We start from the raw sequence: 19,519 nt of genomic DNA, 5'->3' as shown, positions 1-19,519 counted from the left end.
TCTGAAAACTTTTAAAAACTGTAAAGATTTTCACAACTGTTATATAGTAACAAGTGAACACCATTTTCTACATTATCTTTCATTTCTGGAGGGTTTAAAATTACATTAGGTCTAGCAATATGAGGTATCCTCTTCAATTTTACAGAGAAAGTTAATGACAAATCTAGGAAAATCACCTACAATTCCTGATTTCTAGTTTAAAGGTGTATTCCCTTAACAGGCCTGAAAATAAATGGGTTAGAAAAAAATTAATTCTTATAAAAGGATCTATATGTATACATAAATGTGTTTGCCTGTCTTTCCATCTATGGAAGAAATTTTATCTGTTACTATATTTATAAGTTGAAGAAAATTTTCCTATATAATTTCACTTCCAAATGCAAGTGCAAGTACAGAAATTTAAAGAATGAATTACAAGAGGAAAAAAGATAGTCAACATTGATCTCTGAATGTGAAAAATAGACTATAAGACCAATTTAAATAGAGACTTTGGGAGCAGGCAACTTATCAGTGCTTGACATCAATTTCCTGTACCCAAAGCTGCCTTTAAAACTTTCATAAGAGGAAGACTTTAGAAAACCAAAGTAGTTTTCAAAGCCATCTGTGATTCCCCCCCACCCCCCGTGGCTCCTGAAACAGATAATGATACCTAATATTGAAAAATTTCAGAAAGAATTTGAAAAAGATTTGGCTCCATGAACTAAAATTTGAGAATTAGGGAAAAGTGAAATCAATAGATTTTAAAATGTAATGTTTTCATTTATTCTAGGCAATCCTTAATCATCAATTTTGATGGAGTAGTCTAGATTAAAGAAATTCACAGCTAATCCAAATGCATGATTATTATTTTTTGAATAAGAATTTAAAAGAAATCACAAAAGATTAGCATGTGGATAAGATAAATTAATTTACTCTTCATAATTAAGAACCTCACATAGCATATTTTCCTATGAGGCTAAACATTGTCTATCAGTAGCTTAGAGAGGTTAAACTGTAAATGCTTATTTTATATATAGGATCACTGCAATATAAACTTTGATAATTGGATGTAAAGAAATGTAATGATTATTGAATCAGTTGAGATTAATAGTTTACTTACATAGACTGAAAATTAAAATGTTAGTAGCAAAACAAAAAATGTCATCACTAGTCATTTCTCTACCTCAAAGAAATCTTTTTACAATTATTTTACTAAGATTATTAAAGATATTAACCACAGAATCAAAAACATTTCAATCTTCTGTTCACTCTCTCAGCTAGAATATATTTAACAAAATAATCATTAGAAGTAGTCTGAAAATAGTGCATTGTACACCTCTTGCAACATCCTGGGAATCCTTCCTCAGGGATTAATTACTGGGGAAACTATCCTCAGGGATTAATTACCAGGATGTGGCCTGTAAAGGAGTGAAATGACTCTGCCATTTGTATTCACTTTTTTCCTTAAGAATTTGGATTCTAGAAATATCATGAAACAAAAGAAATTCCTGCATCCTAATCTAATATGTGGTGTTGATTCCCTTTGATTTAGCCTAATTTTCTAAAACTGAGCTCACTGTAAAATCATTTTTATTGTAAACAAGGTAGAAAACTATCCAACCCCACCCTCACTTCTTTCGTTAATTATAAGTAATTGTAAATGTTATATTTTTATTAAAACATATACTCTGGAGTAGAAAGCCAACCTTGTATTAATTTTTTAAATAAAATATGAAACTTCAAAAAAATTTTAGGCTCGTGGCAGGCACATTAGGCAGGCTCCCATAACACCGGGTATATGCATTCATTCTTCTCTTTAGTTACAAGATGTTTGGTAAAAAAATTTTAAAAAACCAACTATATATTTTGTGTTTCTGATTGCTTTAATCATGAGGAAATTGAGGTCTAGAGAGATTCAGTGGCTTTCTGAACAAATCAATAACACTAAAAAAAAAGCACATCTGGTATTAAATTCTCTGACTCTCAGGTCTTTTTATTAAATTTAGGCTCTCATCTAAGGAATGACTAATGTAGATCTCTGACCCTTCTCCCCGTGGTATATTTTATACCGATTCAGATTAAGATTATATAGATTAGACAAACATTTCTGTTTTGCCTAAGTACTGGACCATTTTATTTTTAGACCTATCTAATTTACTTTCACAACTACCCCGAGAGACAAATATTTTAACCACTGCTTTTTTGTTTGTTTAAATTATGGGTATCGATGACATGAAATTGAACTTCTTTTTTAGAAATTCTTTATCTTCCAGCCAATATCACTCAGTACAGCTATATAGACTATTTCTGGATGCTATGCTTTGCAGGAGAAGATTTTTTAGTTTTGCTTAAGAGTTCAACATTTAAACAAGCTCCTGTAAATAACACATTTTGAAATCTGGTTAATATTTAACTTCACTATAATGTTCATATTATATTACTCAGCCCTTTCAAATAAACCTGGTGCCTCATCACAAAACAATTCTGTTTCATTCGTGCTTTATTAAGACAATGTAAAAAAGAGGAAAGAAAGAAATGAAAGTAGAAGTGATAATTATACAGTGTGTCAAGGAAAAATAATCAATGTATTTCTGGAGGAAAAGAGGTATGATTGTAAAACTAAACCAATAAAAAGATAAAAAAGATAAGGAAAGTTGCAAAGAGTAGGGAAGAAACTAGAAATCAAAAATTAGAATCTTAGTAGCAAGTTACAGATACTCCAATCCTATCTCCTGCCATATGTTTTTATCCTTCGGAAGTCCTCTTTTTTAAACGATTTGCTGTCTCATGCTTTATTAACATTTGCAATTATTTATTTACTTTTCATTATACATTTATAATTTTGATCCTTAAGTTCTGTAGTAATTTTGATTTCAAGATATTAAATCTATATAAATCAGACTTTTAAACAAGTTATTTACTGCCTACTGGACAGAGAATAATTCAACCCACTTTGTTTTTCCTTATCTGTCGCAAAAGAGATTATAAAGCCCATTTTTTATGGTATGAAAGTTATTAGGCACCTTAAAGTAGATAACTTTTAAATAATACATTACATGTTCTTAATTTTTTTAATTGACTATTTGTATATGAGACAGAAAAAAAAGTTTATTTTTGAATTTCCATTGAAATATGATATAGTTTTCTACCCAGCAGGATTAAGAATAGAGTAGCTTAGCCTGGGTACAAAAATGCTCTGATATAAATGTAGTTATATACAATTCCAGTTTGCTTTATGAAGATTTTCTAGAAATGTGAAAAGTAGGCAAAAAGACATCCCTGTCACTACCAGGCGGCATCTAAAAAACAAAACCAACAATAACAAAAAAAACCCCCCAAAACTTATATTTTCCTCGTTTTAAAAATAATCTACACTGTAAAATACCCTACAATTCCATCCCTAAGTAGTTTTATTTACTACTTTTTTTGACTACTTTTTTTTTTTTTTTTTTTTTGGCAGCTGGCTGGTACAGGGATCTGAACCCTTGACACTGGTGTTATACCACTGTGCTCTAACCAACTGAGCTAACCAGCCAGCCACATATTTTAACACATAACCAACAGCTACATATTTTATTTTGAGCATTTCCTGTGTCATTAAATATTCTTAAAAATATTATTTCCCCACAAACATAAGATTTTTTCCTTTTTTTTAAAAAAAGAAAATGAAACTTTATTAGTATTATGTTTTACATTCTAGGATGTTGTTGTGGAGCAGTTGGGAGGGAGGAGGAGGGGGGAAAGGGGAAGGAAATGGGACCGAAGAAGGAGGAAGGAGGAGGGGCAGGATTGAGGCCTGTGGCACCCCCATTATTCCCATAGGGGAGACTTCCCATAGGCTTGGTCATTGCCGGGCTGGGTGTGATATGGACAAATCTGGAAAGAAACCTCCACCTGTACTTCTGCTTTTCATTTTGCACCTGTAACACTGACCGCCTTTTGTATCAGCTTAGCCCCTGCCGTGTGGATTCCAAGAAAATGAAACCTAAAACCCTGGAAGAATGTAACCTATATAACCCTTTGCAAGCCTGGAGTTGGGGCTCAGACTTTAGAGTGTGAACTCCTCTGGGCCCGCCAGTGTAATAAATCTGTGAGTTCTCCAACCCACCGAGTGATGCTTGGTTTCTCGGCAGTCTGTCTTGCAGATGTCAGGGGGGTGTGATTTTTTAAGGTTACAGAAAAACTCATACACATGTGCACTACAAGTTATTTAACCACACAAATTAAAGTTGTTTCTAATTTTTCACTAATGTAAACATTAGTGATAAGTAATCTTGTACATAGTCTTTAATAGCCCCTCTGATAATTTCCTTTGTTAAAATTTCTAGAAACAAGAAAATTGGATAAAACATAAAAATTTTAAGATCCTTTCTCTCTATATATGTATGCTATACAATAGATACACTTCAATACATATCATTCATGTATGTATATGCATGTGTGTTGTTTGGTTAAAAGATTAAACGAAGTACACATTTATATTCTTACTAGTTTGAATTGTTTGAATGACTCATGTCTACTCATTATAGCACTGACAATTATAAAAACAGTTATCAATTTGATTGCAAAATTTGTGTATTTTACATCTTTAGTAGACTTCTATTGAGGGAGTACTTCTTTTTCACGTATTTCTTTGCTGCATATATATATATTTTTTGATGAAATGCCTGTTCCTGTCCTTTACTGATCCTATTTTTTCCCCCCACAAGATTATAAGAGCTCTTTGAGGCTATCAACTATCTGATAGATTTGTCACATACATATTTTATTTTCACATCTGCTCCACTGTAAGCTCCTTGAGGGCAGAGTTAGTAAGTCTATGTGTATTTCCAACACCTAGTACAGTATTTGACACACTGTATGCACTGAAATATACTCACTGGATGAATTTCTGAATGTGTCTGTGTTTTCTCTGTAATAAAAGCAGAATGAGTAGGGAGAGTAGATAATCCTGAACTTTGGGGCCAGAAAATACCTAACTGCAGAATATATATCATTTTAAAATATGAAGATCTAGACAACAGTTTAGTGTGGGATATATTCTCTATTAGTCTTGAATGGGACATGGCCAGATAATTACACAGACTTGAATTATGTCTATATCTAATCAATTTTGCTGCTGAAATAATGATGGCACAGGTTAGTTTTGTTGGGCTGCTTTGGCACAGTATGTCCCACACCGTTAAAAAATGTTTATAGGAATCAAAGCTAGTTAATTATACTGAAAGCTAGTATCTTAATTTCACTCTTTCTTGTATTTTACAGTTCACTTCTCTATCTTCCTATAATGTGAACAAAACTCTAGTGGATACTAAGAGAAATCAATATTCAATTTAACAGAGACAAGCTTGACCTAAATGAGAAAGATCTTAAGTGAAGCTAGAATGTTTTCAGTTGATAATCTAAAACTTTATGTACAAGATGGAATACAAAAGTTGAAATAAGTAAATGTAAATTATTCTATATTAATTGGAAATTAATAAAATATCTGAGAGAAGGTCTAAAGGGAATAATAATTTTTTTTAGTTGTATTTAGGAACTATTTCAAAGAAATAGAAGTATAGGCCTATAATAGACTTTAGAGCAATTTAATTTTATACCTTGATGTTACAGATACAGAAACTGAGGTCTACTAGTTCTCATAAAGTTATAAAGTGGCACACTAGGTTTGGCACTCAATATTTAGTGCCTCATGGTGTAATACTTTTACATACTCAATGTTGTTAGATTTTCAAATAACTTCGGGTCCATAATTTTTAAATGACTGCCAGTGAATCAGTCAAATGCAGATGCTAAATTTTTTTCCAATACATCATTAAATTGAATTCATGAAGATACAAGAATGATCTATTCTTGGTATCCATGTAAACTGAAGGAATCATGGGCCTAAAAGTTCTGCATATACTTTCAACAAAGGTAGAATTACTATGAGTTGCTAAGTTTAAGAGAAGACTCCAAAACATTTTAACTTCCAGAAGATTATCTACAGCACTGTTTTCAAAACTGAAAAATAGGAAACAACAAAAATATCCACAATAGGAACTGGTAAAAAATTATGTTATATCTATCAATTAGAGTATTAAACAATAATCGAAATAATGTCATAGAAGATAATTTAGCTAAAGTTTAGTGAGTACTTACATCTCAAAATTTAGGGAGTACTTATATTTCAAATTTAGTAAGTACTTATATTTCAGGTGATTTATATACATTTTAAAATTTAATTCTTAAAACAGCCCTATAAGGCAAACAGTATTACTAATTTCCATTTTACAGATGAGATAATTAAGGTTATAGAGGTGACGTAACTGTCTGAAAGCTACATAACTGGTAAGTGATAAAGCTGAGATTCATCACCAGGTCTGTCAGACTCCAGAACCTGAGCTCTCAGTAGCTGCCTTTCCGTTATGATAAAATATTTAAATGCATAGAAAAAAATAATGATATATGGCAACATTTTAACAGTGTCTATTTATGAAGGGTATTTTATAAGAACTTTTTTTCTCATATGAGTTTTCTAAATTTTCCAAAATGAGCATGTATATTACATTTTTAAAATGAAAAAGAGACCATGTCACTTACAGTCTGTCTTAGTGATAAAATGATTAATTATATTGCTAATAATCACTGGTTTGCTATATCTTCTCAGGTATCAAATTTCATCCCAAGTTCAGATTTTGGAGTGTCAATTATACATTTCATAGTTAAGTTATACTTAGCTTTGTGATGAACTAGTTCTGTGAACATTAAATAATTATAATGGGATGGGAAAAATTCCATTTTCAATTATCATTATATATAAAAGCAGAGGAGACACTCAGATGAATAAAGAACACAGAAATCAACGTAAAATCCTGTATTCCCAGCAGAAAGTCATAGAAAAATACCGAAAATTTGTAAACTCAAATTAATAGCTAAAATACATTATTGTTATTATCTAGCTTCAGTTTTACCAAAATATGAAGTACCCGACCATACTGGGTAGTGCCTTTCTCAGTAGAAAAAGAAGTAGGAGAACCATCTTTTACTTGAAGCTTCATAATTCTGTTTTGCTATCAAACTAGAATAAATAGCAAAACAAACATGTTATAAAAGAGAAACTAGACAATAAAGAACTAAAGCAGAAATCAGTTACTCAAATGTCTACAGGAGCCAGGCATTTAATGTAAATGAGTAAAATAGTCTGGAGGTGCTAAAGAATGCCAGCTGAGTACTGATGTACATCAGTCCTGGTCTAGCAATGTTGATCTGATTTTTTAAGGAAATGCTGAAAACTTGTATTTTTTATTTGAAATTTCCCAAATTTAAAATGTTTCAAACTAATTTAAAAAGGAGCCAACCCCAATGATGTCCCCAATAAAATTATCTACCAATAACTGGGTTATTACTTAAAAGAGGGCTTTGTGTGTACACACTAGTAGACAGGATACCCACAGGGAATATTAGTTGTTATCTAAATGCAGAAGTAGCATCACACTGAAAGTGAGTGGAATTAGCTGGGAGCCACAATTTCTGGTCTTATATCCTCAAATGATTTCATGTAGTCTTCTCTCATTTTGAATCAAGGAGGAGGTAACTGTTCCCTTTCTTAGAATTAATCTGGATCATAGAGTCAGAGTGAACTGTTGATAATGCTTAAGGATGACACTAATAGTCATATACATAAAGGATCAAATCTCTTGTACTGAGAAAACCACTATAACATTGTCTTTATGGAAAACATGGAAAAATAAGATTTGACAACCATCATTTTGACCCAGAATATTTTCAAGAAACAGATGCCAGTTTGCTCACTTGATTATACCAGTGGTTCTTTCAGTGTGGCTCAGAAATCCATGATGGTCCCTGAGACCCTTTCAGGGGTCTACAAGGTCAAAATTATTTTATTAATAGTATTAAGACATTAGTTGCCTTTTTTGCTATGTTGACATTTACACCAATGGTACAAAAGCAATGGTAGATTGACACCCTAGTGCAAATCAAGGCATGGATTCAAATAGTATGAATAGTCATTATATTATTCACTGCCATATACTAATAGTTTTTTTTTAAAAGCTTGTTTTACTTAATATTGTCCCCAATGAAATAGTAATATTAATTTAATTACATTAATTACAACTTGACCCTTCAGTGTGACAAAATGGGAAGCATGAATAAAATAGTTCTGCGGCATGCCAAAAGATGCTGGTTGTTTCAGGAAAAAGCATTCATGTAATTATTTGAGTTGCAAGCTGAACTAGCCTGTTTTTATACAGAACACCATTTTTATTTGAAAGAATGAAAGAATAACTGATTAAACAATGATTATTCAAGACTTAGATATTTGGCAGACATTTTCCTGAAGATGAACAAAGTGAGCCTGTCAATCAAAGGAAAACAGACAATATTTGTTGCTTTTTTGCCAATAATAAAATTCTAGCTTCTAAGGAAAGATGAGAATTGTGGAAAACATATTTGCCACTATGAGCTTGAGAGCTTCCAATATTTCTAAGACCTTTTAGATAAGTTTGGTAGTTATATTAACAAAGATTTTTTTTTTATATAACATAATGAAATATGTCAACATTTGGAAGAACTTATACTTTCCAAGTGACTAATATGTGTGTTCCAAAATCATACATGCATAAAACATACACTCAGAGTGCAAGACAGACCAGTAGATTTTAATGTATCCGAGTACAGAATGGTCCTAGATAGGGTTTCAGATTCCACATTTCAACTAACCTTTAACAGACTAACAATTGTAAAATTTTTGTGTAATATCAAAGAATATCCACAATTATCTGAAAATGCTAACAAAATAGTCCTTCCTTTTCTAACTACTTATCTATGTGAGGCTGGATTTGTTACTTCATATTCTTCAATTGAAACAACAGATCACAAGAGACTGAATACAGAAGCAAATATGAGAATCCAGCTGTCTTCTATTAAGCCAGACATTAACATGTATTTGAAAAAATGTAAAACAATGCCATTCTTTTCAGTAGATATTGTTCTTTGGGAAAATATACTTACTTTTTCCCTAAAAATGTTATGTCAACATGTAAAGGCTTTATTATTCTTATTTTAAAGCAAATAAATATTTTCAAATTTCTCAATTTTAATTCCTACTACAGTAAATATTGCTAGATGTAAGTCACATAAACAGAAACTATTTGGAGTCCTTAATACTTTTTAAAACTATGAAGGGGTCCTGAGAGCAGTAAGTTTAGGAACTGCTGTATTTGACCAATAATGTTGAGAATATTATTGCTCAATGCTCCCCGATGGGGTAGTTAACTTTGCACAAAAGAAAACATATTTTTTGTTCAGAGAATATATTTATGATCTCACTAATTCAGTAGTTTACAATCTTTTTATTGTTTGTTGACTCTACATGTAGAACCCATAAATTTCTATACTGTCATTAATAGCTGAACAGATATTGATATATAAAAGTTGATATAATTCCAGACAAAAGCAAAGAATCTTGATGTTTAGCACAGTCTTACTGACTTTTTTTAGGGTCTTAAAAATAGTAGAAAATAATCTGCAGGCACTAGTTAGTGCCTTGATTTAGGGTAGAATTATAGCAACTTCATGAGATTCTCCAGAGAATTGAGAACTAGCCATATCATATAATCACTCAGGTGTTCACAAAGGAATATGGTGACAATATGGGACAGTTCATTAGAAGGAGAAAATCTCAGAGGGAATATTATGCTGATACTGGATCAATAACATCACTTTTATAGGTAAAGGAAATCACACTGCTTTTCAGACTCACACATTAAAAACCATGAGTTAAGAAAATAATTTATCCGCGTCAATTTAAATTCTTTGGCTCAAAGAACAATAACAGAAACCTATAAAGAAGTCATAATTCTGCATTTTGTTTGAATATAAGGTTAGACATCAGTGTGTTAAAGAACATACCCTTCATATAAAGATATTGCAACAAATATACTTTTATTTTTATTTATTTATTTATTTTTTTTTTGGTCGTTTTTTCGTGACCGGCACTCAGCCAGTGAGTACACCGGTCAGTCCTATATAGGATCCGAACCCGCGGCGGGAGCGTTGCTGCGCTGTCAGCGCAGCACTCTACCAAGTGCGCCACGGGCTCGGCCCTTTTTGTTTTTTTTTTTTGTTTGTTTTTTTTTTTTTTTTTTTTAACAAATATACTTTTAAACATTGCATAAGCTTTTGTTTGAGTAGATATTGATAGTGATTATATTTTCTTCCTAAGAGGGAAAAAATCCCAAACTGCTGGTTAGTCTGGGCACAAAATTATGTTCTAACCTTTAAGGTGCAAGGAAATATGTGACTACAGACTACATTTCCTTTTTTAAATTCAAACTTCAGATGCTTAGGGAATAAAAGGATAATACAATTGGTCTTTAAAAACATTTTCTATTTTAGTAACATCTTAAGAGAATGGTGAATTGATTGAAAGTTTAGATTTTTTTCTTTCTTGCTCTCATCATTTTCTACTTCAAGCCTCTTAATTTAATTTCTAAATAGAGATGCTGACTTTCTTCATAACTGAAAATCAGCACTCATTTAAGATGTGAATCATGCCTACTTTAACAGAGAATTTATCTGTTACAGAATTATTCTTTCAGCAAATCTTTCTTGGAAGACTATCACCATTTTAGAACTTGAGTCCCCTAGATATTGCCTACACTTCTTTAAATAGAATTTATATACTATTTGATTTCTTTGGCTTAGGCACAGTTTTACTTAGGGCAGTGAAATACTAACATCCCAAGTTTGTTCTTAAAAGATACTTCACTGTGTCATAAAGCAAGAAGAGTGAAAATTATTCATCATTTTAATCAGATTTCATTAAAAGAAAATATCTGATATAAAAGAGAAATTACTTTTTACTCATATGCAATAAAATATTGTCATTTCAGCATTTGCTTGAGAAAATGCTGTTCTATGAAAAATTGTTTAGAAAATATAACCATGGTTGTCTTCATTAGATTGTGATGTGTATCAAAAAAAAAAAAAAAAAAAGAAAGAAAGAAAGAGAGAAACTTGGTACATTTTATAGATCTTGTATCACTATAGCTGGAGATTCTTAAAAGATCAAAGCACAATCTAGGATATTATACTGCAGTATATATATACATATAATGTGAATCCAAAATAATGTTAAAAATAGATATATACATGCAAATGGACAGGAAGTCCTTAAGCTAAATGCTATAGGGAAAGGTTGGAATTATTAGTTTTGAATCACAACTTGGTTATTTAACCCTTTTATATTTCCACAACAACTTGGTTAAGTGCTTCCTTATGATTATTCCTATAATATTCTGTACTCCTGCTGATAAATCATAGCATTTATTACAATTATTATAACTTGTAGTTGCCTGTTTTATCTATTTATATGGCAAGAATAATGTCTTCTTGCTCACCATTGCTTTCCCATCACCAGGCAAAGACATACTTAATGAATTAATAAACCCTATTGGGAAGACAGGGATTGCCAGTCTCATAATAGACACAAAGCTCAGAAAAGTTAAGAAACTTGCATTATTTAGTGTGGTTATTAAGCAGACAAGCAAGCATTTGAATCTAGGTTTTCTATTATCAAGTCAAGTGATTTTTCTAGTGATGATCATTCAAGACTGCATTGCATGTCTCATGTAAACAAAATATATTTCTGAACATGAGAGGCTTTACATGCCTAACCTGAGCATAGAAAGGGAATTTCTATGGGGCTTGGTCAACACTAATATGTACTAAATTATACATATCACAACCAAGTTGCAGTAACAATAAGAATGTCAAACTCAAATTGTATTTCCATTTTGTGCTGAATATCACTATTTGGATGTCACACATACCTCACACTGAACATATTCAAAACCAAAATGCATTACCCTTTTTTCTTTTATCTTCAAAACCTGCTGCTTCTCTTTTAGTTCTAAACATAGTTAACAGCATAATCACCTACCCAACATTTCAAATTAGACACCTGAAAAACATTTTTGACTTTTCCTCTCCAAATTTGTAAGCCACAAAAATTAAAATAAATAATTCACCTAGAACAGACCTAAGTGATAAAATGTATGGCTTTGAAATCTGACTCAAGGAGGAAAGGCAAAACAAACAAACAAACAAAAAACCCCTGCTATTTAAAAATTTTAAAACTTGATATTTGAAAGTGGATTTTGAAGTCACTGAATTAGACTATCACATACTAATGAAAAGTTTTAGCATGAGAATTCTTGATTTGTGATAACTGCTTTTAAAGTAGTCATTATTGCTGAATATAATTTTTAAAACCACCACCGAGCACAAAAGCTCGTTTGGTTTTTAATTATCCTTTATGCCCCCAGTGAAATGTTATTCCTTAGAGAGGTTTTCTCTGATCATCCTATCTAAATAAGGTTCCTCTGCTATTATTTTCTATCATTACTACTTTTTCATTTCTTCTTAGTATGTATTTCAATTTATAATTACTAAACTGTTATGAAATTACAATTATTAAAATTATTTTTATTTTAAGATACCTTTGACTAAACTGTAAATGCCACAAAAATAGAGACTATATCTGTCACTGATATTAAAGCACTTATAAGAGTACCTCCTTTAGATTCAATTAAGCAATCTTACAATTTATGAGACTTTTTTTATTAGAAATATTAATTTTAGCGCTGGCTGGTTCGCTCAGTTGGTTAAAGTGTGGTGCTGATAACACCAAGGTCCAGGGTTTGATCCCTGTACTAGCCAGCTGCCCCCCCCCCCCAAAAAAAAAAAAAAAGAAAAGAAAAAGAAAAAGAAAAAGAGAGAAAAGATTAATTTGACTTTCTTCACTCCTTTAAAACATCAATACTCAAACAGTTTCCTTCAATGTATAAGTATTCTTCTTCAGCACTTAAAGTTTATTTTTAAAATTACTTCAAAGTAATAATTTTATCTTTGAGGTATACATTCTAATGCTGGTAAAAATTATATAAAAGGAATACAATCTTATTCCTAGATAAAAATACAGTACTTTATTTAAATTCGCTGTCAGTTTGAACATCTAAGTGGTAACTAAGGAAAAAATATCAAGGTAAGTTACTTGTTTTCCTAAAGTTTTGCAATAAGCAAATTAACTTAATAAACATTAAGATTTTTATTTTTTAGAATTTTACTTTGGTGAATTTTAAAGCTATATTTGACTTAAGTGACAAGAAAGTATGTCTGAGGAGAAAAAAATCCTCTTTGTAATAAAAGGTAATTTGTAAGTTTAAAAAAGGCTCAAGAACTACTACATATAATTAAATTTAACCTAAAATAATTTCAAAAAATATTTATAATCATTGTATATTATTAAAGAGAAAAAATACTGTGTTGGATTGTTGTGTATTCCCAATGCTTAGGTCTGAATATTCAGTGAACTAAACATTTTATAGTGGACCTAACTTTTAGTATTAATTATTTCCCAGACTTTATAAATGAGTCTAACTTTTACACTTGGAACTTAATATAGTTAAACCATAGGCTATTTTGTTTTAATAATTTAAATGACATGGATAAGACTTTTAAAATCCAATTTAGGTTTTGAGAACTCCTTGTTTTTATTCAGTTGAAAATGTAGCTGACTCGCACCTAGATGGCATTAACATGCATTTTTTGTTTAGAATGTTCTTGCAGTTTTTCTTCATTGAAGATCTAGGATCTCAATTTTTTAAATGATAAAATTAATATCAGTTATTTTTGACACTTATCTAAAAACAATGATATAAAACAGTAATATTCTGAAGACTTTGCTGAGAAAGCTGTCCCATGTAATTTAAAACAAACCACACTACCCATATCAAGAATTGTTTGAGATCACTTCTAGTCAAACGTAACTGATAACATTCATAAAACTGATAGAAAAGTTGGAATTAGGAAGACAGATACATAGGTCTTTAAATTTGATGATAGAAAAAAAGGCACAGTTCAAAAAATTAACTGTCAGATCACTAGAATAAATTTAGTGTGTAGCCTGATAACTAACAGCATGCTTATTAAATAAGAAGGAATGCTACTATTAATCTTTTAACACCAATATTGAATCCATCACACAGAGAACTTGAACGTACAAATGACTAACTTAACCAGGGAAGGGAAATTCCAGGAGGAAGCTGTCCCAGCAATAATTAAGTTTTCTAGTTAATTTATCATATACGCAAAGATATGAGGCAGTAAATAATTGTCCACACCTTCCCCCAAATTCCCCACGACTCAGTGATAGATTATAAAAAATGAAGACTAAGAAACTCCTTCTGTCCCCCAAAGGTTGGCATTAAAACTTTCTTTCTAATAAATTTAGATTTGTTTCCAAATATTAGGCAGCAACATTCCAAGGTGAATATATTTGAAAAAATTTGGAATGATAGTAGAGCAGGGAGCCACCCCAGCCTGCATAAGTTAAAAATAAAATTCCTTTGGTGACAGTATTTTGTTAATCTTGGTGTTTATTGGCCCAAAATACATTTGTTTTCAATATAAACAAAAAACTTTACATCTATATTGATGAGAATGCTCAAAAATAACGTCTACAACAAAAAATTAGAAGCTACAGAAAGTGATATCCTTAATTGTGATGAAGGAGTAGACACTTCGCATGAAATCTCTATTGTCCTATCAGCCTAACAACATAATTTGTGAAACAATGGGTGGTAACTATTTTACTACATTCTATTTATTTTTCATAGCATTATGTTGCATGCAATCCAACCTTAACCAGCAGAGGGAAATATTAGTTAGTTTTCCAAGATTTCCATAGTAGAGTAGGTGTAAGGTGCCAAGGAACTGTACTTACTTTTGGTGTTGGGCAGGAAGCTGTAGAGAGGCGAGATGTAGCCTGAGCACGAGGCGATTCTGAAGGAGTAGTGCTAAGGGAGGCTGTGTCTCGTGGGAGCACCTGAACGCCACGAGAGATGATGGAGTCTGGAATCTGAATAAGGGAAACAACTGCGGTATAATATTCTGAAAATGCCAACATATAAAATCAATACTCATGCCTAACTTTTTTTTGGCATTCTTTGCTGTTCAGCTCTCACATAGTTGGTGTTACTTACTGTTAGGTATAAATGTATGCAACAGTTTGGGGTAGGATGGAAACTTTCAGATTTAAATTTAATATTTTCCCTGGCAAATATTTCACAAAACATTTTTTTTACATGAGAGGCAGTATAGCACTGTGGTTAGGCATAGAGTGTTTGTCATTCATATATTGACTCTGCCATTTAATAGTTTGAAATCTTGAGCAAGTTATTTAATTCCTAGATATTTTTCATTTCCTTTTCAGATTCATTCTCCATCCTTCCTCACCCTCTCTGCTGTAAGCTGACCTGTATGGACAATATTAACAAGCTATTTTGCATTCTCTGGTTTCCAGTTGGGTTCATTCAGTGGGAGGCACTGGCAGGAGACTGAAGGTTGTAGAAAGTAGGGTCTGGTATTTATTCCCCTGGATCTCTCACTACCAGTCACCACAGGCTGACGGTGTCCTTCAATTCCAGATCACAGCTACTGTCATACTGCTGTTTCCTGCCTACAGCTCTTTCTCTGGATTCCAACAGCATTCCTCTTTGCCCCATTAGGACTAGGAGTATCAATGGTTCCGTGTTACTAATTCCAGGATACTCCATGATGTCTTGCTGCTTTCCCTAAAATCTGCCCAAAACTTTGTAAATGCTATAGGTCCTTATTAAACTTTCCTCAATTACCTAATTAAGTACGCTATCCCACCAAAGAGGTGTTGGGGCGCTCTGCAGCTGAAGTGGTTGACACCGGGCAAAGTTGTTGGGGCTGTGGGTAGGACCTTATGCTCCCAAGAGAGATGCTGGGGTGCTGTGCAGTTTCACTGTTGAATTGGACTGCTCTCAGGTCACTGGGTTTGTGAGTGGGATGCCGTACTCTGCAGATGGACATTAGTTTGCTTTGCAGCACCATTGTTGGAGTGGGCCACCCTGGGCAAGGTGGAAGCAGTTTTGGGTGGGACCCTTTGCCCCCAAGAAGGGTGCTGGCACCCTCTGTAGCTGTTTAGCTGGAGTGGCCACTCTTTGGTGAGGCTGTTATTGTCATGTCAAGGACCCTGTGCCCCCAAGAGAGATGTTGGGTCTCTCTACAGCACTGGCGACTCTGAGTAAGGTTGCTGTGGTTGTGTGCATGACCCTGTACCCCCAAGAGAGATGCTAGGGTTCGCTGCAGTTGCTTGACTAAAGTGGGCCACTCTGGGTGAGGCTGCTGCAGTTGTGGGCAGGTCTCCATGACCCCAAGAGAGGCACTGGGTCACTCTGGAGCTCCTCAGCTGGGGTAGGCTGCCCAATGCAAGGCTGCTGGGGCTGTTGGAAGGCTGCTGTGCCCCCGAGGGAGATACTGGGTCTCTCTGCAACCCTCCCACAGGGGTTGGCAGCTGTAGGTGGGATTACAGATGTTGTAGGTAGTGGTTTCTGCTCCTGAGAGAGGCCAGCGATACCTCCACAGCCTCCCCAAGACTGTGGGTCTGCTTAAACCAAGTGATGACTCAGCATGGCTGTGAGAGTTGCAATGGTGCTTCACTAAAGAAAGCAGGTCCAGTGGCAGTAGGCCCTGATTGGTCGGCTCTTCAGCACTGGGGAGTGCACACCCCTATGCCCTTAAGTGAGATTCTGGGTCCCTCTGCAGCCCCCTTGCTGGGGTGGGCAGCCCTGGGTGGGCTCACTGGTGCTGCTCTGGTCTGTGTCCCCTGAGGGAGGTGTGCAGGGCCTCCAATGCCTCCCTGCTGTGGTGCACAGGTCAATGCATGTCTACTAGGGCCGCAGAGGGTCTCCTCACAGCTGTGAGAATTGCAAGGGCACTTCACAAAAGAGGGTGGTGCTGCCAGTAGAGGCCAAAGGCCCCAATTGTTTGGCCTTCTGGCTATAGAAAATACATGCACAGATCCATTCTGTTCTGAGGGTGGCCCCCTCGCTGCATTAGACTGCCTGTTCCTGGGGCACAGGGCACTGCATGGACTCAGGTGTAGTCAACCTGGTGCAGTGATGGGGCCTCAGGGCTGTCAAGCCACTGGGGCCATTGGGCCCCAAAGCAAAATGTGCTTAGGTATTGGGTCTGATTCCAAAGTGGCCACTGCTGCAGCTACCTGGGCCCTGGGGGGTAGTGGCAGCTCAGTGTGAACTCCTTCTCCAGATCAATGCAGCTGTATGGGCTCCCAGCAATTCCCACACTGGGTGAAGCCTGCAAGAGCAGTGCAATTCCTCTGTGGTTTGGGCCACTGACCCAAGGTACTGTGCTTGCTCACCTATCTTCTGTGGGCAAAAATTATTCTGGGTTCTTCCTGTTCCCAGTTGGGGAATGGGGTGGTGGAAGCCAGAAATTTTCTTCTATTCTCTATGTGGCTATCCTGCTTCTGAACTGGCCAGCTTCGCTACTAGTCCTGTGATGTGTGCCAGCTTTGTTTGTTATTTTTGTCCAAATATAGTTGCGTATTTTAAGCATTTTCTGTCTGTACGAGAGATGAGCTGTGGATCCTTCTAACTGTCCTTCTTGCTCTCTTTTTCCAGTTCCTCTTATTCTACCACTTAATCCTACCTAGTATTGTCAGTATTACTAATTTTTAAAAATCTGCTGAACATGTAACAATATCTCATGTGGTTTTGTTTTCTCTTTCCCTCATTGTTTATGAGAGTGAATACCTTTTCATACATTTATCAGCCACTTAGACTTTCTCCTTTGTGAAATCCCTCTTCAAATCTTTTGCCCAATTTTTCCATTATTGGGGTTTTTCTTTTCTTATTGAATTGTTAGATTTCTGTATCTATTCTAGACAACTAGTCCTTTACCAGTTGTCCAAGTTATAAATACCTATTCTTACTTTGAAGCCTGTCTTTCACTTTACTTCATTGTGTCTTTTTAAAACAGAACCTTTTAATTTTAATGTAGTTAAATCTATCAATATTTTCCTTTATAGTTAGTGGTTTCTGTGTGGTAAAGTGAATCTTTCCTGAATGACATCAGTGAAAATGTCAGAATAAGGAACTACAAAATTCTCTCTCTCCACTAAAGCAGGAGAACTGAGAAGAAAGGAGGAAAGAAACTGTCAGAATCAACGTCACCAGAACTGTAGAAACTAATTGAAAGTTCGTAATAGCTAAGAGAATGCTTGCTCAAGAAAAACAAAAAAGGTGACCCTGAACACGACAGCCTACATTCCCAGCACAGATTTGTAGTACTGGAGGGAGAATAAACCTTACTCTCGAAGAATTGTGGTTGTTCATTTTGACATGTCTGGTGGCTTACTGAAGGGCATACTCAAAGGCTTGCTTTTATTTCACCTAACTTAGAACTCTTCCAGGGTTGAGGCAACTACCCAAGGGGTAGTGTTTACTGATACATTTAAAGGCAAATATATTAGTTACTGTCATCTGGGCATGGGACAATAGGACAAACAATAGATAAACTGAAAAACTAGGAGAAAAGGCTAGGGAATGATATGCTTTCAGGCATAAGGGCTTTGAAAAGCTCCCACATATTCCTGGGAATCTAGAAAGTCATACGTATGCCCAGAGCTGGGTACATCCTCAGAAAAGACCTGAAAAGGCCCTATTCTCTCAACTGTGAATAAACTTCAGGCTCTAAACATGCAGGAAGTAAAGGCTAAGGCAGAGTTGTAAACTACTTGACTGAATGTTGAAGGTGTGATCCAGTATATATGAAGAGCTCATCTGAAAAGAATGCGAGATTTTCTTTTTCTTTTTCTTCTTTTTTTTTTTTTTTAAGGCATTTAAGGAAATATTTGTTGAATCACTAGCTGACTGCTAAGCTAACAGAACAGAAACTTTGGTGGCTACGTACAAAAAAGAATACAGATTTGATAAAAGTAGCTCAGGAAAGTTATTAAAAAACAACCAAAAAAACCCCACAACAAGCAACAACAAAAAACCCCAAGGAGGGGCGAGAATTTGATTTCCACAGTTGCCACTTATAATATTTAAAATGTCCAATTTTCAATAAAAAATGATAAAGAATGCAAAGAAACAGGACAGTATGGCCCACACACAGGAAAAGGAAAAAAAAAAAAAAAAAGAGATATAGAAACTGTCACAGAGAAAGCTCAGACATTGGGCTTAGGCAAATATTTTAAATCAACTATTTCATATGTGCTCAAAGAACAAAAGGAAACCATGAACAAGAAAATAAAGGCAAGCATGGGAGTGAAGTTTCACCAGCAGGGAATATCAATAAAGAGTTAGAAATCACAAACAGTAACAAACAAAAATTCTAAAGTTGAAAATTATGGCTGAAATAAAAAATTTATTACAAGAGTTCAACAACAGAATTGAGCAGGTAGAAGAAAATAATGAGTGAAGTTGAAGATAAGTCAACTGAGATTATTCAGTCTGAGGAGCAGAAAGAAAAAAGAAAGAAAGAAAAAACCCAAGAGCTTAAGAAATCATGGGATACCATTAAGTGTACCAAGATATGCATAATGGTGGTCCCAGGAGGAGAGGAGAGAAAGAGGGAAAGAGATTATTTGAGGAAATAAGCCTGAAAACTTCCCAAATTTGATTAAAGACATAAATAT

General features: G+C 34.2%; 1 protein-coding gene across 4 annotated transcripts in view; it reads right to left on the bottom strand.

The window, feature by feature from the left end:
• GPHN (gephyrin) overlaps positions 1–19,519 on the bottom strand; it is a 562,178-nt gene that overhangs the window by 214,773 nt on the left and 327,886 nt on the right. For all 4 annotated transcript variants that reach the window (XM_063088486.1, XM_063088482.1, XM_063088484.1 and 1 more), the window contains one exon: positions 14,771–14,905. In XM_063088486.1, coding sequence (XP_062944556.1) covers positions 14,771–14,905 — 135 coding nt within the window. The remainder of the gene's footprint in view (positions 1–14,770; positions 14,906–19,519) is intronic.

Source organism: Cynocephalus volans, chromosome 3, assembly GCF_027409185.1.
Source record: "Cynocephalus volans isolate mCynVol1 chromosome 3, mCynVol1.pri, whole genome shotgun sequence".
Classification (NCBI taxonomy): Eukaryota; Metazoa; Chordata; class Mammalia; order Dermoptera; family Cynocephalidae; genus Cynocephalus; species Cynocephalus volans.
Note: the sequence above shows the minus strand (reverse complement) of the source record. Positions and strands in the feature narration are given on the sequence as shown.